General features: G+C 33.7%; 1 protein-coding gene across 1 annotated transcript in view; it reads right to left on the minus strand.

Annotated features, from left to right (window-relative positions):
- ARAP2 (ArfGAP with RhoGAP domain, ankyrin repeat and PH domain 2) overlaps positions 1-26,288 on the minus strand; it is a 120,285-nt gene that overhangs the window by 41,380 nt on the left and 52,617 nt on the right. Inside the window, exons 11-21 of the mRNA XM_027686640.1 lie at positions 22,101-22,216; positions 20,752-20,951; positions 19,937-20,022; positions 19,061-19,243; positions 17,320-17,494; positions 15,659-15,793; positions 13,395-13,539; positions 11,087-11,189; positions 10,246-10,444; positions 8,158-8,221; positions 306-469 (exon numbers count right to left, since the gene is read on the minus strand). Of these exons, the coding sequence (XP_027542441.1) occupies positions 306-469; positions 8,158-8,221; positions 10,246-10,444; positions 11,087-11,189; positions 13,395-13,539; positions 15,659-15,793; positions 17,320-17,494; positions 19,061-19,243; positions 19,937-20,022; positions 20,752-20,951; positions 22,101-22,216 (1,570 nt within the window). The remainder of the gene's footprint in view (positions 1-305; positions 470-8,157; positions 8,222-10,245; positions 10,445-11,086; positions 11,190-13,394; positions 13,540-15,658; positions 15,794-17,319; positions 17,495-19,060; positions 19,244-19,936; positions 20,023-20,751; positions 20,952-22,100; positions 22,217-26,288) is intronic.

Below are 26,288 nucleotides of genomic sequence, written 5' to 3' on the forward strand. Positions count from 1 at the left end.
TCAGGTCATGCTTTTCCTGGGCTGAGATGTCTGCATCGGACCCCAAGGCTGAGTTACATAAGGCAAAGAAGGCAATATTTAAAATAGGAAGGTGTTTATAAAGGAAACCTAGTTTTATTTCCCCAAATTGCGTGTTCTCAGATGTGTGGCAGTGTACTTCACCATCACATCAAAGAGTGGCAAGGCTAACAAGGGGCATGATTTTACTTTAAGTAATAAATTAACTCATTCAATGAGATCTGATACTGGGGGGGCTTAGGTAATATACAAATGATCTTATGTTGAATAAAATCCACTATACTTACCATACTGTGTAACAAATGCTATACAGCTGTTCACTATAATAGGAACATCATTTTTGCTGAGCTGCTGATCTTGTAATGCATTACCATCTGTACCTGCTGCTTTTTCAATTGCAGTATACCAGACCATGAAATCCAGCTTGGTATGGCCATGGATGTATAGCGTTCTGAAAAGTATAAAAATATTTTGAATTTGGGAAAAAAAAAATTCTGTTATTGTACTACAGCAATAAAACAGATGTCCAGGGGCAAAAAAAAGGGAACAGTTGGAGTAAGACATCAAGGCACCTTCCACCACATAAAGCTGTGATGGTGGTCTATTGTTACAGCTTTTTTTTTCCCAACTACATTCATACTAGCACTGCCACAATAAACAAAAGATGATCTACAAACACTGTCACAGGCCTTTGAAAGAACCTGTCAACATTTTAATTACTCTTCCTCAGTCTTGCTCCTACACTCTGCATTCGTATGTCCAAGTCACAGTTAAACAGGAAACAGATTTAGAGACAACTTTCAAAATCGTAAAAGCTTTCCTTCTTTTCTATTCACACCCCTACACAGCACACATACCCACCATTCCTCTTCTTCTGTAGGGTAGCTGAGACATACTGAATTTCCCTCCTACACAAGTATCAAAACGATCACACTCAGGATATCACAGAGCTAAGGAACATGTATGAAAAAGGTAAGAGTTGAGGCAGAATAAGTGCAACACTTTACCTGTCTATCTCAAAGCATTATCCTGTTCTGATTTTATTATTTAAACATGCTATAGTAAACTCTGTTCCACTCTGACAGAAAGAGAAAATACTAAAATGGAAAAGTTTGAGAGTGTATGTTCATCTATATGCATGTATGTAATAAACAACTTCTTAAAGGGTTAAAATGGCAAGCAAACTTTTCTACATACATGCTCTTAGTCTTCCATGAAAGAAATGTCAGGGATCAGTTTTCTCTAATGACAATTTATTTGCTAATGACAAAGAGTTAAAATGTTCCATCGAACTTCTATGAAAACACTTCCATCAAAAAAATAGAAGAAAATAGAAGAAAAAATAGAAGAAAAAAATAATAATAAAAAAAGAAAAAATAGAAACAAACTTTCATTTTGATTATTTCATTTAGAAAAGAAAAATCCCAAGTATTTTATATAATGAGGGAACACCTGATTTCTTTTTTTTTTTTTTAATTAGCATCTTTCAATTTTGTTTTTATAAATGTTTCCATTCTAGCATTCCTATCTTGGTAGGAAGTGAGGATGCAGTCAATGTATTACATGCACAGACCCAGGATTCACCGTACAGGCTGAGCCATTAGCCATTCAACAGCACAGTAGATGACACTAAAATATTTCTCCTTACTGAAGCCCCTTTTTAAGAAGTCTTTACTTCATGACTGCCAAAGTCATGTTAACCATATTAACTACACGCCTGAGTAGTAGAAACAGTCTCTCTCTTCCACTAAGAAAAAAACCAATAAATTGCATAAAGCTGTCATATTTTTGCACCAAAATGAGTGTGCTTAATTCAATGTTTTCAACCTTTTTCTTAAGAGCTGTCAGAACAGGTAGTTTTCAATCAACGACTTCCAAAGAACACATCACCCTAACATTCTCTAGTACTGCTGCCATACATTTAAGGAAAGTAAAAAGTTTGAACTGAGCAGAAAAAAGTTTGACAGTGTATGAGACTCTATTCCTTTAGTATTATTATTCACAGATCAGAAGAGGTTAGGACTATAATTTATAAAAGATTTATCATGCTTCCCAACACAAGAGATGCACACATATATGCATATTACAGCGTTTTTATTTTCCCTGCAGAACACCAGGATTCATATTATGGTATTATGCAAAAGGATAAATGGAAGTTTCAACAGATTATTTTTTGTTATTTAAAGCATTATGATATATACAGGAAGCAATATAGTGTAAAGTGAAAATATTATTACTGCTAAACAAGAAAAGGGCAACTCTGCTGCATATCAATGAATTGGTACCATAGGAGGAGAATGAAAATACAGTATTGAATTTCAAAAGTCATATAAACTTATCAGTATTTTTCACAGAGATACTAAAGTCTAAATCATGTGCCTGTAAATCAACTGTTATGATATGTGAACTACCTAAACTATGAGGAAATAATTACCTTGTATTTTATGGATCTTTCCATCTTCCTCTCAATGTATCACATTAGAAAAAACATATCAGAACTACCAAGACGATGTTCTCTAAATTTTCTAAAATTCTAAAATTGCAGAAGCTGTTGAGTTAAATTCAAATTACAAAGGAAGAGGTTATTTAATAATTAGAAAAGAAAATGTGGTATTTGTTTAAGTTGCAGTCCTATAGGACCAACACAGTCAGGAAAGAGAAGTTGCCAGTAAAAAACAGAAATGTGAAAAATCTTGCTGCTATCAACCTGGATGTTGATAGAAGGCATCTAATTATTTTTCAAAAAATTAACTTTGCCCAGTCAAAAAATCTCCAAAGTGGTCACATAAAAAAGTAAGATAAATCTGAGATGCAATTTCACTACAATACCATAGAAGTGAAGACAGGAGAAGAAGAAATGAAACCAGTGCCAGACACAGTTCAGAACTCAGTCAATTTCCTGTGGAAGTGGCTTAGAAAGCTCATCTCAAACCTCAATAATTTTTGGCTGAGAGAGAGCACACCTAGGATAAATTTAAATCATAAAAACATACAACAATTTACAAATAAGAAGTTTAAATAATTCCTTCTAACTTTAATCCTTTCAGACAAACTTAACAGTGTTATTTTTATTTTTTTCCTAATTCAAAATCATTTGTTGATCTCCATGAACCTTGAAGGAATGAAAAGGAAAGAGGAAATGATTACCAGCAGATGAGCAGAACTTTCCTCAAAGCACAGTAGAAGTCTCCTATAGAACTTCATGAAGCAATAGAGACACCTTTGCAGATCTGGCTTCTTTTTCATGTCAATTCATCGTCTCTTTCACACAGTTTTCAGACAGCAGTAACAACAAATACAAGCATTTCTCACTGAACTAATTGTCATTATCAAAACATAAAGTTATATTAAATCCAAGGTTTAAGACTAAGCATTAACACTGGCTGAAATGTAGTGATATCCCATGAGGCACAAAACTGAGGAATTTAATAGGCTTATAGAAATAATCATGTTTGAAAGAATTTGTATTGCAACATTTATGAAGATCTATCATGCAGACTACCAAATATTTTGCACAGACTCTGAACTGAAATGCATTCCTTCAATATAAATTCAGTGCCTTCTATAGTATGTTTACATATATGCTACTTTTCCAGTTCAAAAAATTGATAAAGAGCACGCACTTCATAACAAATATTTAGCAGTAGTGATTACGTGGTGAATAATGGCAGTTTTTGTGATGTTTGTGAAGCACATAAAATCCATACCCAAGAAATTAATAATTTAAGTACTCGATCAAACAAGAAGGCCTGCCAAGGTAGATTTCTGCCTTAGTGAATTGAGAGAATTGAATTGACACAAATTACTGCAGCAGTCCACAATCACCTAGTCTCAACATTAAGGAAGCTACTATTACCTGTTCAACTTTATTGCTGACTACCAGAACATCCTTCTGCATCAGCAGTCAGACAAACAACATACGTGACCACACTTCATCCACAACAGTGCAAGGCTTATCTTTAAGCCATCTTGCAAAGTCCACTAGTTTTAGCTATGTCTGTATGCTTTGCTGCACAACTCTGCAATGGGAAAGCAGTGGTAGTAAGTGATTTTGGGTAAGGTTTGTGGGGAGGAAGAGTGAGAAATCAACATTAGCACAATTTAGTGCCCTCTGGCAATTTTCAAGTGATTCTGATAATTTACCTATCTGAAAACAGAGGTACCAAGAAGATACACATCACTATGAAATTATATTAGAAAATCAAATTGCAGCTAAAGCATGGAAATTCCACTAATAATTACTGTTACATGTAAAGAAGGTCAGCAATATTTCTTTGAAGGATATTGAGTTTATATCCAACACATCATACTGGAAGCACTGGAAGCACAAGTCTTTCCATCCAAGTCTTATGTTTAGATTAATCCTGGATTCTAGAATTTTGTGCCCATAGTTGCATTTTATGAGGAAAATTACTGCTATCATCAAAGGGTTAAGAAAGCATTGTAATTCATGGACCATCACCATAAAGAAATTGTGCCAGTATATAGGGAAGGTTTATTATTCATAATAAGAAAGAGCTAACTACAAGAGAAGCATAACGGGGAAGAAAAGCACCATCTGGATTACAGTATGGCCTGAAAACATTCACTGACACCTAAGAGAGAACTTAAATTAATACAGAAAAAATTAGGAAATAATTGAAACTGAACTGTTTGCACAACTGTGTTTCCTTAAAGTGTAGCATTAGATTTTACATTAAATTCTATATATAGAAAATACATTTTAAAACTACTGTGTACAGTTGTTTTCAGACAGCTTTCCTGTCTTCAGTGTACAAATCTCTCTGTTGTCCTCTGCCAAAGTACACAGGAGTAGCTGTTTCACCCATCTACTAGGCAACTTCTGTTGGGATGGCAACAGGAGACCAAGTATCACCAATCACTTCAGGCATTTTAAAAATACGGAGGAGAGATCAAGGAAAAAAAATCCAAACTGAATATGGAGCAAATGAGAGGACAACTCTATGTGACCAAGGGAAGCATCACACACAGAAATCTGGAAAATGGTTTGCCACTTCTAGCAAAAAGTCAAGCAGCATTTCAACTATGAAAGTGGAACGCAAGAAGAGACAAATGATCATCTGATTATGGCATAAAACAGTGTTGTAAAAAGTCAAGATTTCCAGCTGAGTTTGAGACAGCTCTAACAGCCCAGACAATATGCTCCAGTAGAGACCAGAGTGCAACAAAAACCAATAAGTGTCATAAAAGAGTGTCTGTTCCTCTATAATTTACTTTAGCAAAGATACCCAAACACAAACATTAACTGATCTGAAAAAAAATAATGTAGAGTTAGAAGTGGTCTAGAACTATCATGAAAATTTAGCAAGTACATTGATCTCCAAAAAGACAACAATCTTAAAAAGGGAAGCAGTGTTGTGGTTTTGGAAATATTTAGCGTGGCTGAGCCTCTCATGATATGCTACTATTTGGCAATGTATATTATGATTACCACCTCTTATTTCTGAGCTGGTAGTCTTCATTAGCTGAACATGTCAGATAGAGAATAAATGGACAGCAGGATGCCAAGTAGAAAACAGGGCAAAGGAAAAGGGGGGAAAAAAAGAAGGGGTAGGAGTGGATTATATTCATGTCTATAACACTTCAGAAAAATCTCACATGCCTTTTGGTAGCATTCTCTCTGAATTCTTGTATTTTATAAAAGCAGGAAAGCATTATGTACATTACAGGCCAAAATCAATTGTAAATTCTTCTTCTGAATAAAGATGGATCAGATTAATGTTAAATATATGTACCCCAAATTTATTAAGTATTTTTTTAAATAAACAAGATTTCATAGGGTTATTAGATTATAATTATTTCAGAAGACGAAGTTTTTACAGTTCTGAAAATGTTTACTTGCATATGAAATCACTCTTAAGTGTGAAGTCCACTTTTAACAACTTAAGCCATTCTTTTGCCTACAGTATTTAACAAAAAAAAGGTAAAAGAAAAAGATATATGATACATGTAAATGTATGACTTTCCCTAATTAATCAACCTAATGACCGAGATTTTAAAAAGAGGCATAAGTATTTGTAAGTAATGGAAAGTCAGTAAGAAAATTCTCAAGGAATTTTCATAATTTATTCTAATGAAATTTGACAAGATATAAGACATTGACCACATTTATGTCTTTATGCAAAGGTAGATTTTTTTTGTTTGTTGGTTTGGTTTGCTTTTTTCTTTGGTTTGGTGTGTTCGATTTTTTTCCCTCAACTTTTCTTAATTCTGGAAAAATCATACTTGTTTTATATAATTCTTGCAATACTATTTTTTTTCCATTTTATAATTTATCCTGCATTTAAGTGACTAACAGATTAACATGGAAGCCATCAGCTATATAGAGTCTCTTCCAAGTGATCAATCTGTGCCAAAGTTAACATTAGAGAAGCACTGATATAAAATCACAGACAAATAGGAAAACTAGAAACTGCGATGTTTCATTTAGTTGATGCTGATGATGTCTCAGAGGTATTAATTACTTTATCTAGAGTTTCAAGGGGCACAAGGAGGACTGTTGGCTTTATTTCAATTTACAGTAATTGAGTCTAAAGACAAAGGTGATTTTATACTTAATCATTTTCCACACACACATTAAATTGCTTATCACTTTAAGATGCAATCTCATGCAACTGCATTGAACATCTGGATACTTTTAGAGTAATATCCTAAGCAAGAATCGCTATGCCAAAGCTTACATACCCATATGGCTTTTAATGGTTAAGATAAAGTGAACACCATGAATTTAAATTATTTATGGCAGACTTCAGTGAAGAAAAATTAAACATATTTATGTCCACCATTAATCCGCCAGTGCCCCTGGTGAAATTATTGTCAAATAGTTCAGAATTTCCACTAAATTATTAAAGCAGTTCAGGGAAAACCTACCCTTACTTGACAGATATATTATAAAGAAAAAAACTCTGACTTGGAGGTAAGAGTTTTGCTCAGCACTATTACCTATGGAATTAGATGCAAGGTTTAGATCCATCTATTGGACTACACCTTGAACAGGAAACCTCTGATTCACTAGTTGGTGTATGCAGCTTACTTAATGCTGCATCTTTCAATACACTTCTTTGGAAATAAAACCCCAAACCCCAAAACAAAACAAAAAACCCAAACAAAGAAAAATAAAACAAACAAACAAAACACCAAACAAACAAGCAAAAAATGCCCAAGAAAAAGTGTTTCTTTCTAGCCTTCATAGCCTTACTGAATTCTGAATCTTATACAGTATCCTGGAAAGAGTTAAAATGCAGAACTCACAAGTTACAACGCATTTCTCCAACAAGTTACTCCAATCCCTGATTAGATATCAAAGGTATCTGTGGAGATTTTTTGTGTGCCGGATAAAGAGAAAAACAATGTTCATTTATTAACCTATTATTGGCTGTTCAAGAGACTGTGTAAACACTGTACTACTTCTTATACAGACATCCAATAATCCATTATCAAAATAAAAAAGCCCCCAATCTATTACAAACTAAGAATTATTTTCCACAATTTTTACTTTCATCTTTGAATTTTTGCCTATATGTGAGACAGAAATAAACTACCTCCTTTCAAGTTTCAACCTCTCATATCACTATAAATACGACACAGTCATCTCCACAGAATATTACCTACTTGGAAGCAAATATGCATCATGTTTGTTTCATGAGTATGTTTTTTCCTAGCTAGGATGGTGTTAACTGAGATCAGACATTACAATAAGATTAACCCAGGGACTCATTCATATCCGCTCAAACCTGACCTACATAGATTAAGGCATGGAATTCTCAGACATAAGAGTGATTAAAAAATTGAGAAGTAGGTAGTTAATGCTCCAAAGAGTTACTCTGTTTTTACACAGTAAAAGAAGTTAGCTCCTTTTGAAGAAACCATTATTGGCAGACTAATCTGGGAATAATTTTCTCAGTGGGAAAACTGCTTTTAATTAAGTAGTGCTTGTTAGAATTTCCTGACATAGACATAAAACGTAATTAATACACAGATTTTCCCTTAATTTAAAAAGTCTGCAAATTTACTCTCCTCCTAACAACCCCAAGTGAAAAAACTCCAGGATTTACACACAAGAATTCTAAAATATCAATATAAAAACAGATCAAACCTTTACTCACATAGGAACCTTACCTTCCTTTTTCGACAAGCAGCAGGACATCTATTTTCTCTCCATTTTGCATCACACTACTGGTTGCTGAAAACAAAACGCATACACATTCATATGACCTATACAGACACACACAGACAAACACATACATGCACATACATATAGGTGTGCTTTTTCAATATGACCTTTAGTGGCAGAAGGAGCACAGAATTATTAAACTTAACAATAAAGAACACTGCTGATAATAGAAACAAAACTCCACAAAGTAGCACAATAAATTTAGAAGAATAATTAATACAAAACTATGAAGAAAGTTTAAACATGTACTTTTTAATGTGAAAACATGCTACAGTGTTTTATTATACTAAACTTGTAAATACAAGTTTTAGAAGAGATAATGATTCAGAAGTAAGCTGAATTTGGGAATATATTAATTTACTTGCACCCTAATCGCTGCACGCATTTACAATAACATAACACAAGTTCTATGTTTTACTGTGAAGATCACCGCCACCCATTTTTATGTCACCTTATGCTACTACTGCTAAAAAAAGCACCCTGTAAAACACTCACATTATACATAATACAGAAAATACATCTGGATAGTTTCCTGTAACAGTGCTTATAAAACTATACTGTGCTCTATACTAAAAACAGTAAATTAAATGTAACCTGCTTACTAATTCAAAATTCTGAGAAGTGAATTTATCAGAGTTTATGTCTTATATGTAATCCACATCTTATTTCAACTAATTCCCAGAGATAGTAAAGTTCTGAATATCAATGAAGCTCAATAAACACATTGCATGTTATATGCTGGTTTTGTATCACACATACTCCTGGCATCACCTACATTTACTGAGTCAAACATCAAGAAGCTAAGTGACTATACTTCCACAAATGTTTCATTATCTGTCAAGTTTCAGTTAAACAAATCAGTATTAATAGCAGAGCAGATTTATTTTGGGGAAAGCAGAAATCAAAGAAAAGATAGGAGTAGAGATATTTCCAAGAAAAACAGCTAATATTAAAAAATGCAAGCAAAAATAATTCTTAATTGAAAGTTAAATTTGTTTTATTTTTATACATGGGATAGGTAGAGATTTTGGATGCTAACATGATTGTGGTAAAAGCAATTACAGTTGCCTCATCAAAATAAGTATCACGAACAGTTTTCCTACTGCCTAATCTTTTAATTCTGAATCAACATCAAAAAGTATTCACAAGTTAAAAAGCCAGCTAGAGGCATAAAAACATTCCTGATTAAAAACCACCTTCACAGTGTTATTGACAGCAAATATAAGGTGGTAGTAAATAAACAGTAGAAAGCCCAACGGCATTTAGGCAAGCTCCTGCAAAACAGTCCACAATCTGACAGCACTTATAAAGAGGACCATAAATAAAGAGCTAAATTATCTTCTCTATGTTACTTTCGTATAAAACCTGAAATTATAGTTACTTTCCTCCATAACCAATTGTCTTGCTCAATATGAAAACAAGTAGGGTAGATATGCTTCAAGAGGCTTCAGAGCATAATTACAAACAATGATATAAAATTGGTCTTAGAAGACCATTTGAACAAATATTTTTATCTTTCCACACCATGATACTGACCAAAAAATATTTATTAATAGAAAAAAGAAAAGTCTATTCGTCTGGGAAAGTTTTCTGAGAGAATTATCCTTTTCCAGTACACTTGAGTGGGTTAAAACTAGACCTGTCAATCATATCAAGAACACATTCTGCAGGGAGTATTTCTGCCCTGTCAAAAACAGGAGACAATAATCCCAAAAGTTTATATATTATTATTCAATTCTGTATTCTTGTAAGAAAGATACTGCTGCAACTGAAACAAAAATTGCCTTCATTCATTATAAAGCTGTGAAAAATTTCTCTAGTGTGTGCCACAAAGTAGGAAAAAAAAACAACCCAAGACACAACTTTACCAACTCCATATTTAGATAAGAGTGGGAAGAACATCTGGCTCATGTGAAGGAATAGTTCCTGAGCTTCCTAAAGTTTATTATTTTGAAATGTAATAGAATATCCTTAACAGTGAATTAATCCCATAGAACATTTCCTGAATGCTAGACCTTAAACAAAATTCTTACTTAGTTCCTGCAACCTTCTTAGATATATGGAATCTTCTTCAGCATTTGCCATTTCAAGACAAAAATAAAGGCTCGACTTCTCTATGGCAAACCAGCCTTTTCTCCACTGATCCAGGTTATGACGATCTTTGTAGTACAGCTGGCCAATCAGGTCAAAGTCTCTCTCTAACAACGATTCAGCCACAGGGGGAACAAAATGCTACCAAAGAAAATGGGGTGAGTCAGATGAAGAAAAAAAACCCTCTGCCCCTAAAAAACAAAATCAAGACATTGCAAATCTATAGGATTCAAGGATGAAGGTCACAGTAAAAAAATAAGACTTCCAGATATATCATTCATAAACCCATATCTACAATAAATCTAAAATATAAAATCAAGCTTAATATTTTTTGCCTTCATACTCTCCAATTCAAATATTTTTGCTTTTTAAACTACAATTGATTTAACTAGTAATGTGACTATTAACATTTGTTACAGCATAAAATACGGTATCGCTTTATGAAATCTGTTGCAGCAAATAAAAGAATAGAATTGCATCCATAAACAACTTTGCTGAAATAAATTCATATAGAATATGTCTTTATAGTAGAGCACCTTTAATATATTCTTAAGGTTGGCATTAAAATGCCGCTTCAATTCCTTTTGCATTTTATTTTATTATCTTGTTTCAAACATTAAATCACAGAAATTATTTCTTCCTGCTGCACAAGAAACACTTACACACAGGATAGATCAGTAGTCATCAAGAATAGCTTCTGAGAGGATTTTAAGCTAACAATGACACTTAATTCTTTGTGCAAATGCTCCTGGCCTAACTGGAAAAGATAATTATCAGTATTACCTTAGCTATTGCCCAAGTCCATTTTCTTTGTGAATATGCAGTTTCAGCTCCAAATTGAAAAACACGTTCTGACATTAAGTAGATTTCAAAGGTAAAGACGTCCCTAAAGCAAGCAAGAGAAAAAAGGCAGCTGTATTTAGCCCTCATAATAGTAGACACACAAGAGTTTTATTTTAGTATTTTTTCATTATTTCATACATATGGAATGGAATCCCTCTGCATTTTTCCTCCAATCTTACAAGTACAGCCCAGCTAATAATAGAATACTTTATAACACAACATGATCAAAGTACTTTTCAGGTCAATAATACATGTTTAGAGGCTATGGCATAATAGTTTTTTCAGTAATTCCAGAATTAATAAAAATGTTTACATATAGTCACTGAAAATGCACAGGGAATTTTTCACTTTTGCAAGTTCATGCGATCTGAGCAAGTATATTTTTGTGATGAAATCAAAATATTTTCTTTAAAATAAGCAGACCAACTCACTGAATGGGAAGTTCAAACAAGTTGAAATGTAGGTTCAGAGGGACTTTTAGACATCATTTGCTCTAATCTGTTCAAAAAGGGATTATGACTAGCTATAGATTAGAACAGCAATGAGAAGCTTTGAAAACCATCAATGATGGAGAGCACTAGTTCTCTCAGCAACCAGTTCCGGTCCTCCACCACCCCTCTAATGAGGAGGCTCTTCCTGTCATACAGCCCAGATCTGCCAGGGCGAAATGTGTGGTCATTGCCACTACTTGTATGACCTGCCATCACCGAGATGAGTATGACTACGCTTTGAAGTTGCTGTAGTTCAAGAAGTTCTAAAAGCTTTTTTCAGGTAGATTCTTAGGTTTTTTCTTTTAAAAATTATACCATTATTTAAACAGATGGACTCTGTTTTTCTATTTTTAATTCTCAAATAAGGATAGCAAAAGAAGAGAGTGCAAACCAATTCAAATTAGGGAGGAATTTGGAAAGTAAATATCATGTTGAACTTATGGTCAGTCTTTAACTTACAAATTATGGTTCACCAATTTATAGTATGATTTTGTTTGTGCCCTCTGTCTAGATTCCAAATAGATGGAGTATGCTTTTACCTTTCCATACTGGAGACTGAGATTTGTCTAAATGTCGAGAACTGAACATGAGTAATTTGTGTCACTTTCAGTAACCACTTTGAAAATTATATAAACACTTAATTCTGACTAATAGAACAGGCATTTTTGAGGACCAATTGTTCAACTACATGAAATATCAAATCTTAGAAAATTTCTCATAAAACCACCCAATCACAGGCAAAGCACAACGTGAGGTTGTGAAGAGTGAAGTATTCAGCCAACATGTTTTTAATTTGGGCATTATCCTAAAACAGAGCCACTTGGAGATAGCAATAGGTTAGGTTTGAGGACAGAAGTAAAAAGTGATTTTTTTTTTCTGGTGAAAGTCCTTTATTCCCATTATTATTTTTCCTTTCTAGAAGCTTACTGAATAGACTATGCTTTCTTTCTTTGCAGACAATTTTGTTTTTTAACTAAAAGCATTATAGTATTATACTGAAGAAAGATATTTTTATTTTACATACATACATAGACATTAAAAAACTGTAAAGGAAGCGTTATGGAGTTTGTTAGACAAATCCAAAGTATAATTTAAACAAAAATGTTGCCCTAAAGAAATTAAGTATCACTGGACTGCATCTCAGATTTAGGTCAATCTCCACGTGATGTTTTTAATTTACAAATGGGATATGAGAGACATATAAAAGAAAAGCAAACCAGAAAAAAAAAATAGTTGTTATCTTCAAACTAATACAATGTTCATCTTACACTGTTGTCCTCAGCTGTAGGACAAAGAATGGGTTTCAAAGACCAATATCTCTGTGGCCAAATCCAAAAGTATTGTGGAGAATTGTAATCTACTGCATTAATATATGGAAGAAACAAAGCAAGAGCTTTGGCTTGAGGCAGAGGTCTATCCCAGAAAGAAAAATGAGTATTAATTGTTCGATTTATCATCATGTAACGTTTTAAGCACTGAGAATATGCATTACAGATTTAATAAGAGACAGATGTATCTAATTCAAGCTGCCCTTTTAAATTACCCTAACATTTTCATTCTATCACTATAAAAAAAAAAAAATTAAAAATCCCCAAATATCACATAGTGCTTATTTCTTAAGTCAAATAAAACAATTCAGCTTCTTTTTCTAAATTGCGTATTCAAAATTCAAGAAAAAATGAACAGCTCTGAAAACTCAGAATAAAATCTTTGAAATACCTGAGTTTGTTTATTGAAATATGACTTTGGGATCTTACCCTCTATTTGAAAAGAAGTCTGTCTTTTGTACTACAAGACAGATAACTTCATTGATGTCAATCATACCATTAGGAGTAGTAGTTTTATCATTTTCATAGTAGCTCAGAAAGCCACTTTCCAAAGTGCACCATCTTTTGTTGCAATCTGTAATAAAAGAATTCATAGAAAAGTCAGGTTTTTCTAAAGTAAGTTTTTTTTTAAAAAATCAATAAATACAAGGAGGAGGAAAAAGTCTTCAGAGCAACTTCAATGTATTATTTGGCATATTTAATTTCGACCAAGTGTTTACTCACTCTTATGACCTAAAATATGAATACAGCACACAACACAGCATATTAATGACTGCTTGCTACCGGAAATACTCATGTACTCATTCTAGCTTCTATCTAGTTCTTAGAACATAATCTGAGGTGCATCTGTTACCTCTGCTGCGGAGAAGCAGGTCGTAAGAGAAAATACTATTATTTTCTACAGTCTTAAAATTCCTATATGGTTGGCAAAGTATTTGTGAGAGTTTGGTAAAACAGATCTGGAAAAAAAATCCCACAAAAAAATAAATAAAAAACCAGTTGTAGTTAGCAAGTACATACTATGTTATGTGATATTTAATCCAATTCCTTTTTCTGTTGTTTGCTATATGATTTATACAAGTTTTATAAATAACTTGTTACTATTTTATTAGTATTTATTTGCATCCTCTTATTTGCTATCTAGTACTACCTAGATTCTGTCTAAATACACATTTTTAGTACTAAAATAAACATAAGAGAAATGCTTTGAAAATGTATAGGTTTAGAGGAGTTGAGCACCAAACTTTAAGGGTTTTTTGTCCCCCAACTTTCCCTCTTCCACCCTCCAACACCCATTTTATACAATAGGTCATTGCTTCAATATTCAATTAACTGTTACAACTCTCAAGGATGATTTTGGAATATCAAGGTTTTAAAAGGGCTCCTAAAACCTTTTACACTAGAAACAGAAGCAAAAATCAAACCCAAGCCACTAAACCACTAACCTTTACTTTTTGATCCACTACATCAGAACAGCACCAACATTTGAGCTCACTTCCTCCTGATATCAACAGCTGTTAATTAACAACTTTCCTCAAAAGTTACGTACCCCTGCTGAAGTGACTGATGCTGCTATAATGAGAAGTACACACTGCATTGGTTTACTCTCTCCTGCACTGAGACACACATAATGAAAAACTAGACTGTATTTCCAGGTGTTACACCTGGTTGGTATAACGCCTGGGTTCAATTCACAGCACTGAATGATTTCTTCAGTGTCCTTTTACCATTAGGGCCCACAAAGGGATAACAGTTTTTTGCAACAACAAACACAGCGCTTAAATTTCAGCCCTTAGTGCTTAAGGCAAGGCTGACAAGTGCCTCAGAGACTCCTAAAACCGAAGAAGAACTTAACTCTAATGGTTAGACCATTTCATAGGATTCTAGCTTGGAGTCCTATCCACAAAGAGCACTAAAAAAAAAAATAAATAAAAAGGCCCAAATTTAGACAAGTACTGTAATCCCCAGTGAGAGAATGGTGCTCCCCCTGGCCTAGTGAGGACTCAGTTAGTTCCCAAATAAGCTCAGTGCAGTATCAGAGCAATCCTCAACAGAATCCTGTCCAGTAGCAGTCCTCTGTCACAGCAGGCATCTTTGTTAAAACTGCAAAGTTGCTGGGAAAATGTCTGTGGTCAGGCATAAGTTCTGTTGATTACCCAAAGCTTTCAAGAATTCAGAGCCACACTAACATACAGATCCTTCAAATGCATATTTAAACAAGCTCAACTTGTCATAGGGTTGATGGATGTGATCCTTTCCACTTGGAATACTTCGTAAATCTGTGAACTTGAGAAATATCCTAAGTGTTAGCCATTCAAATTCTTACTAAAAAGTCAGTGATACTTCCAAATGATTTCTGTAATAGAATCATTTTAGATGAAAAGTAATTTTTTGGTACTTATCTAAATATAATTAAACTGAGAAGTGTTTCTAGTTGGTTTTTATTTATCAGTTACTGTGTTGACTGAACAATTTTTCAGAAGTTCAGTCTTCTTCCTCTGTCAACTACTGAATAAAGACATCAAGACAATCAGTATTTTATCTGAAAGAGGTCTACTAAATCAAAAGAGGGTATGTCATATCAAAGACATCTTATCTTTCAAAAAGTAATGCAAGAAGCTAAAAAGAATAAAATTCACCCAAATCATACATATTCATGTGTTATTCAAAAACATAAATTAAAAGTGAAATACCTTCTTTTAATTTTTTCTCTGTAAGAAGCTTAGCAGCATTAGAAGAAACTTTGTATAAGAATTCACAAAGGAAGGTAGAATGTGAAGAATCTTCAGAGAAGCCACTTTCAAAACAAGTATCATAATTTGGGAAATCTATTAAAAGACAAAGGAGTAAATAACATACATCTTCAGTTATGTCAGTTATAACCATTTCTACACAGGTCTGTCTAACTGTATCCATAAACACATAGTTACTCTGCAGTATCTTTCCTACAGCACATAAAACCTACTGGATTTATTTTTATAATTAGAAAAAGATTCTCACATATTCATAAAGTAACATTGGTCCACATCTGTTACAACATTGCCATTGTCTATCACTGCTTGCCATGGTAATATAAAATAGGGTTTTCTGATGTAGTATTCTTCCATTTTCATCCCTTACATAACATACTTCGATAGAAGGGAATTGCTTCTCTTGAGGGCTTATATAGAGTTTACCAGCAAGTCTGGCAGCAGACAGATAAAGATTCTGAGAGTCATCATCAACCTGCATTGACCTCCCTTTCTCTGAAAATAAGAACAAAAACCAGCAAATGGTGGTGTTGCTTTGGCTGGAAGGCCAAAAGTAGAAAAGACAAAGCCAAGACAAGCAAACTTCTTTCCCTACAGCCTTAGGACTACTTGAGACCATAGCTAGCAAAAAAAACCCCAAACCATAGTTACATGATTGCACCTTGACTGAGCTCAGCATCATATGACCCAGTGCATGGCACTGGTCTGAGAAGTGCTCAGGCAGAATTTAAGGCACTGTGTTTGCTCTAGAAAGACTTCATTCATTCCTGTGTTTCCCACTAAAACTCCTAGTGTTTAGCCTATAAAGTGTTACTTTGCAGAGTGACAGTAGACAACAAAAAGTGGTCCAGGCCTACATCCACACAGCTATGTTTTTTCCAGTGTAAATCTGCATGTGAACTTTCAGCCCCCAACTGTTTCAGATACTGTCCAGCCCTTTTAACAGCTAAGTTCAGTCACATCCACACTCTACAGCTTATTTATTTATTTATTGTTAAGAACAGCTTTCTGTTTTCAAGAGCCTCATAACAGTCACACACTACAACCAGAACTGTAGACTTCCATGGTCAAAGTTTATCATGCTCCAAGCTGCAACAGAACCTGTGATGTGGGAAAAAAAAGTTTTCTGGGATAGATCATATTTCAGGCTCAAGAGGTGAGTTTTATTTTGGGAGGAAAGTTTGCTAAAAAACAGATAGGTCTGTACGCAGTAGGGGTAGATATCAATTTAAATAATCTTTTAGAAAAAAAAAAGTTCCAGATGAACACTTTAGATATTTGTTAACTGTATATCCATTCTTTTCTGGTAAAAGACAGGTAATATTAGCAGAGAAGATGATATTTTTCTTCTGGCTACAAATAAGGTTTTGAGATCTATGAGTTATCATTTTGGGAGTTTTTTGAGTCCTAAACAAGATGTCTGAGCAAAATAGCAAACTTGTACACAATTGAAATTGCACTACCGAAATCCAGTTAACACCATTACAACTGCCCCTCTGGCACAATACTATTGTCTAAAGCAATGCCAATTTTTCTACTAAATTATTTCCTTCCCTTTTGCTCAATATAAAATTAAAAGATCAAAAGAAAGAAATGCATCCTACCTGAGAACTTATTATGGTACAAGAATTCCATCTGCAGTCTTTGTCCAGCTTTCTTGGCTAATAAATATGGAGTACTGTAAACAGGGTCTCCAGTGGCACACATAGCATCAGCCCCACTAAAGAGTAACATCAGAGTTTCTAGCACGTCTTGCTTGACTACAGCAGCACACAGGGCCTCATGGAGAAGGAAAACAAGAAGTCTGTTTAAATTAGAAAGTTACTGGCAACAAGTATATGTAAGATACAAATCCTTTCACCTCCAATATGGTTCCCCTGCACTTTCAAATACTGTAAACATTGAAATGTATGAGAAATCATGAAGTATGGTCTGAATCTAGAAAAAAGCAGCAATAACAAGAAAATACAAAAACATCATCAACCCAAACCCACAAGACATTGCTGTCACAAATTGCACTTGGGAAGGATAACATGAATTAATACAACTGGAGAGGAAGCTTGCTGTTTATTTACACTAAACTACTAAAGAAAAAATCTTACTATTTCAGACCTCAAAGCTTCAACCAAAGGGACAAGATTAGATCCATAAACTCTATTACTAAGAATTAATTAAAATTCCTAGGTAGTTTTTAAAAACCATGGTCACAGTCAATAAGGCAACTATTCCTTAGTATTTTAATACTTATTCGCCTTCCTTGAAATTTAAAGATCCCCCCATATCCTTTTAGTTTTGTATACAAAAAGACAGACAAACATGACCAACTTTTTTTTTTATTTTTCCAGAAGGTTGGTCCAAATCCTTAAAACCAGAAATAGCTACACAATTATAGCAACTTATTCCATTAAAATTTATATGATTTAATATTTATTTAAATTATTTTGTGCAGAAAAAATATATTCAAGCTATACAGTGAGGTGGTTCTACACTTTGGCTAAGGGTGTTTCATTGATAACTACTCTTATATGCCCTCATTTAACTACTTCTGTGAATAACTAACATACAGCTTGTAAAATGTACAAAAAATAACACTTACTTTTTCAACGCAGTAACACTGAACAAATGAGACCTTTGTGGTTCAAACCACAACTTTGAAATGTTACTGCCTCCTGACAATGTCTGCATACTATTTGAGACAATTTGGCACATATAATTGAATGCATTAACATTGTAATAATAATGCATTCATGACTCAAACCAACCACTATTAGAATTCACTCGAATTTACATAGACATATTTTCCATTTTATAACTGTAAAGAACTTTTGTTACTTGTGTAAAAGGAAAAACTGAGAACACACATTTTTAATAATTAATTTTAGCTTTTTCATTTGCAACAAGCTACAAGCTAATATGTAAGAGTGCATGAGCTACTTTCACCACTGATAACAATGAATCATCTAATATATCTGAATGTTAGATGTCAGATATATAAAATATAAAAAACACTTAATAAGGAATCTAAAGAAACAAAGTGTTAATTTGCATCCCTAGACTGTGCACTTGAAGAAATATAAAGAGACATATTCATTGATGGCTCAGGAAGACATATTAGAGACACTACATAAGTATCATAACATTCTAACGGAACAAACTAAAGGAAAAAACAAGAAACTAAGTAGTCATGAAATTATGCCTGTAAAGGCTCCAAAACAACTCAACTGTGTCAGAATGTCACTCAGGAATCTGAATTTATTTCTCATCAGTTTAACAAGATGACCAAACTGCACACAGATACAATACAATAAAAAAGTGCACTATGGGCTTATCCATGGCTCATATTACCTTATTCAACTGTTCCTTGGTTTTGTAGAGAAAAGGTGCTTTCCTGAATTTTCCCTCTTTGTATTTTTGTGTAATGAATGCTATCCTTTTTTCTGCAGGGGCATCCATATGCAGCTCTTCATCTGGAGGAAGATTTCCTGCCCAAAAACTGTTTGCCCTCTTATTTCCAATGACAATAAAGAGCTGGATGAGATGCAACAAAAAAAAATGAGCAAAATAGGATGAAGGATATGAAGCTGGCCTCCAAATAGTTTCCAGCTACTAAAGGTTGAAAAGAAAGTTATTAAAGAAAATTCCTTGCAGGAGACAGAAGCCTCAGTCACTGCCTGCAGTCACTTACAAATAAAGTCTGCAGTCATAACTGATCATCAATATCAGCTAAGATTTACAAGGCTAATCAACTATAACACTTCAGTACATATTAGAAAATACCAGCTAAAGTTCAGAGAAGAGTATCATGTTTTTTCAAAAAAAACCACTGATGGCTCAACCCTCTTATTCAGCACCACTTATTACCACCACCACTTTTTAATACCCCAAGCAGCTGAATTGGTATTGAGAAGTTTCCTTTCTTTTCCCCTCTCCAATACTCCCCACCATGACTGCTGTCCAAAAGCATTTTATTTCTTTTTTTCTCAAAGAAAGATAGATACTTGGAGAAATACTAAGAGAAATTCTTATCAAAACAAATTAATATTTGTTATATACATAAAGGTACATTATGCTCAGAAACATAGGCTTCACTATAACAGCACCATGTTATTTAGCAGTTACATGTTTGGTTTTCTTCTGAGTAAAGCAGTAAACTACTCCTTCACATACAGTAGGTTTCAAAATGCTAGAATTCTAACAAAGAGTTAGAATATCACAACATACCTCAATAAGTTCATTGCTCCAAATACTGGCATCCATTTTCAGACTCCGGACCTTTGAATCTCTTGGTCCTAAAGATCTGTGTTGTCCTGAAAATCCAAGAGTAGTTTTACTTAACTAAGGCACTTAAATTGAGTTTCTCTTCTGCTGAGATAACAAAAAAAATTCGAAGAAGATAGATTTATTCTAATTGTTATTTTTAAAAAAAGGTTGGGCTTGACATTTGAATATAAAATAAAAGCACCAAAAATACATTCTTTAAAAAAAAAAAAAAAAGAAAAATTGATTTTCATTTGATAGTAATGTATAAACAAAGAAGGCTGGCTGATGTAGAATACTTCTGGGAGGGTTTGTTTTGAAAGAAAGCCTAGAGTTATAAACTACTTCCTTGAATCTACTGCTTAAACACATATAACATATAACATGATAGAACTAGACTTTTAGTAGAGTCTGAAAAAGCTATCCCAATTGACAGTAAAATATGCCCAGATGTAACAAAATTAATATGCAAAATTTAAACATTGAAAATTGTTATTCTTTGGCATCTAGCCTTGCAAAAACCAGACATTTACCATGAAGTGCTAGTGTGCCAATTCCATCTAATTGTGAAGGGTTATTCATCTGAGAGAACTCAATCACCACAGACCTATAATTTATGCATGTAAGTGCTTTAGCATAAGAATGACCTTGGTATTAAAAAAAAAAGCTTATGTTCAGTTTTTGTTTCTCAAAACTTGCACAAGGATAACTCTTCAAAAATGAAAAAAGCCAATTCAAGGACATACACAGATATGCAAATATGGCATTTATTACTCTACCTGCGCACTTCTTACATATGACAACACAGAGATTGATGGATGCCCAGTCAGGACTGGGAGCTTTACAGTCAGCACAGCTCCTGTTGGATTCATTGAACCAAATCTTGTCAGCTACTTCATAATCAGATAGAGTTTCTGCTATCGATTGCTGGAGTGCTTCAATCCAGTCTTGTTTCTCTCTTTCCGACTCTGCTGTAAAGCTGAAACAATTGACTTTCCTGTGTTATTGATCTTTATTTTAAAGCCAAATTAAACATAGTCTGCAGTCTCTCATTTTTTACATTTACACACGAAATCACAGTCAAAAGAATCTCTCTCTACATAGATATAAAAATTAGGATGAAATGTAATATTTTGTGTTTTAGTCAGTGAAACTCCCTCTGTATTCATATGCAGTTTTCAACAAAACCACTCGCAGTATAAGCTACATAGCTTTTGTAACATTCTCATAACACTCCTGAGTTATTTCAATCTTTTTATGTTACCACGTACCAAACTTAGACTGAACTTTAGCAAATGCATAGAATGACCTAAGAAACCATGGAGACTTACTGAGAAGCAAAAATGGATTTGCTTTTCATTTAAATTTATCCTTTTTAAAAATTAAATAATAAACATCAACATGGTCATGTCTCAGGAAAAGTCAAAGAACTAGCTATCTGCCAACTAGCCACAGATTCAAAATGCTGATCAAGACTAATTTACATGCTAGTTGACTGAGAATGAAAGGAAAGTATTTGCTAACATTTAGAAATCCCAGGAGAACAAACCGATTTCTTTTTCTCCTTCATTACTGAGATTTCATTAAAGAAACACTACAACACTAAACAAAAGCATATATTTATTATATTATTAGCATATACTTTCATTTTCTTGAAAATCATTACAAGTCACAGCATCAGCTTAAGTAAAACTTTCAACTGCTTTCAACCAGGATTTCTACAAGGGATGGCACATGAAAGATTCTTTTCAAATAAAATGCTTAATACTAAATGTATGCTGCATTATTTCACTACTGCAGTTTATTATTCTTTAGGATGGATTCAAGTTGTTAAAATAGAGGAATTTCTCTTTTTTTTTTCTTTTGACCTTGTATAGTATGAACAAAGAAGGCTACATAAAAATATGATTCTGTGGGCATAATATGCCTAGTCAGGGAGCTAACAGTTGAAGCACACGGGTAAACAAAAGACAGAAAATCCTTCCCTTTTTTAAAAAATTGCTGAGCATTCTCAATAAAAAAATTGCCTCTTCATCCAAACTAGCTAAGGCACCGCAGTATGAAGCAAGTATTTCTTTAGTGCATTAGTTAATTGCATATTTTGTAATGTAAGTATTAAACTTCTCACCTAAAGCTTTTATAAGGAGTAATTATTTCAAAAGATTGCTTTGCAGCCCGATCTACTTGTTTTACATTTGCCACATTCATAGGGATCAAAGTGATACCAAATCCAGTCTTAAAATCCTAGGGAAAAGATAATAAAATTCAGGGGTTTATCATTCAAGAATCAAATATGCATAGAACAGTTATTTTGGCATAGTTTAAAAGACCAAAGTCAGTGACAGACATTTTCACCATAACATACAAGCTACTTCTAAATCATTAATGCATAAATAAACCTACACTAAATTTTGTCCAAACACTACATTTCTAAGCGCTAGAATGACCTTATTTGATTGCTGGTAGGAGATAAAGTGCACACTCTAACTATTAATAAGAGAAAAAATACAAAAAGGTTAAACAACGGATTGCATTAAAAAGTGGATGTAAAACTACAGAAGTAACTAGCTTAAATCATGCTTCAGTGTCTAAATAATGTTTACACACCTAAATCCGTCTCATCGATAGCAGTTTTTCTTGCTTTTAGATGGAGTGTTTTAACAAAATAAAACATATTAAGTATAAAATTCTTTCTTAAACCTTTGGTTGCTCATGCTTCTGATCTATTAACTGAACTAAATATGTCTTCAAAAAGAAGTCCTATACTGCAGCTAAAATAGACAAAGGATTAGCTGTGACTCAATTATTAAAAAGTATTTTTGCCTTAAACCAAGAGAAATTGTAGGGTTTTTTTCTTCTGCACAGAACAACACACTTAAAATAAAAATAACTTTTGCATTAACACAGTTGGGAAATAAAATGTTCAGTAAGCTCTTGTGAAGGCCTCTCAAACGTATGCATTTTGGAAAACGTGTTACATATGTTATTTCTGATCTATTTGGAACACCATCAGTATTTCCTTCTTAAACTGATTAAGATGTTCATCTAATGGTAGTCACTTCCACAAGGTTAATTTCTGGAAATATTAACATACTTCTTGGAAACAGCAACTGCAACAGAAAAAAAAATTGAACTTCATCAACCAAGCAAAAAGCCAAATTCACATATCTTACCACCTGCAAATTGCTCACTAAGTTACCTCTCACATAACAAGTAGCTGGGTATGAACTGATAAAAATTAAAACACTGAAGGGTAAAAGCTTGAGTTGCCTGCCTGTACAGAGGGGATTGTTTTTCTAGTTAATACATATTTAAACCTGCATCACTGACAGGCTTCTCTTTGTAAGATTTTCAAATTTTTGAGCATTAAAGCTCACATGGAGAAAATACTTCACAAAACTCTTTTAATTTTATTCCCCTATTTCAGATATGAGCAAATAAAAATATCCATGATTGTTAAGGCTCAATCTGACATAAGACAGAAGTATCAATTATATCACATGAGGCATTGAAGAGAATAATAACCAAAAAAGTACAGTAGTGCCCATTCGAGGATGAGATTTTTAAAATTAAACATGTAAACTAATTAAACATATTGCAGGATAAGTCAGCTAATGTTTCCGTGACAGACTCCTTATTAAGAATTTTTGGAGTTTTTTACATTCCATTACCTTTGACAGTAACAGTGGGGAACCCAGATGTGGATTTCAGCACAATCCTTTATAAAAAGTAATAACTTTTAAATAAGTAACCTGGCTTAGTCACTACTCACATAATGTATTTTTTAAACATTTCTAATTTTCTTCTACACTCATGTCCTGTAACATAGACATTTTTATTCTCCCTCTTCAGCCCTCTCTCTATTTCCCTATAAATCACAGGTTTTCATACTGACACACCCGCCTTAGAAGAGAGCAGAGTTCTGTGAAGCCTACACAGTCCCTAATTCATCCTCAAAGATCAGTTCTATGGGAAAGGAGTGGGCAGAATAATCTCCTTTTAAGTATGAACTTGACAGTATCCTCTGTAGCAGTGAAGCATTCTTAGAGGCAGATATCACCAGTGAGAAAAACAGAAGCATAAAAAAAATTAAAAAAAAGACTGAGGATAGAAAAATACAGATTTTTTTTATTTCTTTCAGCAAAATTAAAAAAGAAACCAAGCCAAAACAATCCAAAACCTTGAACTTTCTAGGATTAAATGGTTTATGCTTCTGAGATGTAAATTGGATGCATGTTTCATTCATTGGTTTCAATTATTTTAAATAACTGGCCTTAAGAAATCCTGACTTTTAAAGGATGGGTAACAAGATTATACTTGTACCTGAACAGTGCAATGCATTCTTTGTTTATTAAATAACAGCTGAATGACTGCCAGAAGCCAGTTTAATATACTTTTAGGTCCAGATTACAGTTCACTGAGGGTAAATGATTAGCAGAGATGACCAAAACTAATAGCTATCATATGAAGCCAGATCAAAAGTTTCCCTAGTACAGTATCTTCCCTTTGGGAACTTTGGCAACTGTCATAAAAACAACGTAAATAAGAAAAGGTACATTCTCATCTTGTCAAATAAGCTTCCAGCAATCTAAGGACGTTCAGCTTGGAAAGTCCCTGAATAAACAGTTGCAGTAAAGCCAGACATACTTACTACCCACTGACAGACACAACCTCAAGGAAGTAAAAAAAAACCCAAAACATACTTTGAGGTCTCTGCAGCATCCTACTTTATAGATTTCCCAAATACTAATTGAGAAAAAAGGAGTTCCTTTTGTGCATGTGGGGGCTTTCTTGCCTGACAACTGAGAATTTCACTACATAAGAGGAAAGAAACATTAACTAAACTTCATTCACCTACCTATTCCATAATGTTCCTTCTTGAAAATTTCTATTGCATATTCATTTCAGTCTCTTTTTTATGCCTTCAAACAATTAGTTGCACCTGCTTCCTTGGAGCAAAAAGGTAGCAGGCTGTATGGAAGCAACCTATCACATGAAGATCACACACACACTCCAAACTCTGTGGTACCAAACTTAACAAGGCAGAACTGAGAAAGCACTCTAGAAACAAGTGCATAGCTGCAGCACCAACCCTCCAAAATCTGCACAGGTGCCCAGTGTATGAACAATTCCACTGAAGAGAGAATAACTCATTATGTTTTACATTCAGCAAGGGCACAAGAACTTAGCATACTGAATTTCAGTGTGAAGAATGTCAGAAACATTAAGATATTAGAATCTACTTTTTGGAACAGAAGATGGTGGCAAATTAAATGAACTCATAGATACATTAGAGTGATTTTCATAATAATCCAGACAAGCTCTTTATGGTAAGTGCACAACACTTGGCATAAACCAGGCTTTGTGAATGACAGGTACACAGGAATCTAATTTTCAGTGCTCAGAACTTATATGCTTTCAGGAGTGTAGTCTTCTTCTCTCCTTCAGAAACAGAAGTGGGAATTGGTACAGGGAAGAAAGAAGTGCTCCACTTTGAAATATAAATTCATTCACTTCGAGTGCACAGAAGGACAATAGGGCCATTCAAGCACTATACAAAACATACTGACAGCAAGACCAAGCAGTATCTTTTCAGAATAAGAACTGTCTTGCTTCTACAGACTGAAAGTTCATAGTTTCAGATACATTGAACTCCGTAAGACTTTCTGACGAGTAAAGAAAAGTTTGATTAAAAAATGCACAGAGAAAGCCAAGAATTGGGTTGGATTTTTTTTTTAAATTTATTTAATTATAGATATTACTTAAATGTCTGTATTTATACTATCTTAATAAGTTTGAAGAAAGGTTGAAAAATGGGTTGACAATAAGAGCTTTAAAAAACCCCAAACAATTTCCTTATAGATATAATAATAAATCAAAAGTATTCACTAAATAGCACAGTTGATTGAAGGCTAAAAATACCAATGCAAGATGAGTACTGGCTTTCTGATTAGCTGCTGCTCCTTCCTAAAGGAGGAAATATTATAATGTGCGAGTGCTGCTGTCATTACCCCGCCTGAAAAAGACATAACCTACGAAAACCTGCCATCTGTATATAAACCATGAAGTTATTTAACTGTTTTTTAAGACATACCTTTAATGTGTATCTACAAAGTGCCTCTCAGTGTACAAAACTGCCTTCCCTGTGACAGGCTTTACTAATCTTTCTTCAATTCTATTTTGGATGAAATTCAAGGAGCTTCAAAATTAGTCTCACACCTTTTCTAAAATACCACTGCTGCTTTACAGACACAGAAATAAACACCATAAGAACACTTATATATGAATGAAATCATGCAGCCTATATCTAAACAAG

This window comes from Neopelma chrysocephalum, unplaced genomic scaffold (assembly GCF_003984885.1).
Source record: "Neopelma chrysocephalum unplaced genomic scaffold, ASM398488v2 Primary Assembly neopelma1_71, whole genome shotgun sequence".
Lineage (NCBI taxonomy): Eukaryota > Metazoa > Chordata > Aves > Passeriformes > Pipridae > Neopelma > Neopelma chrysocephalum.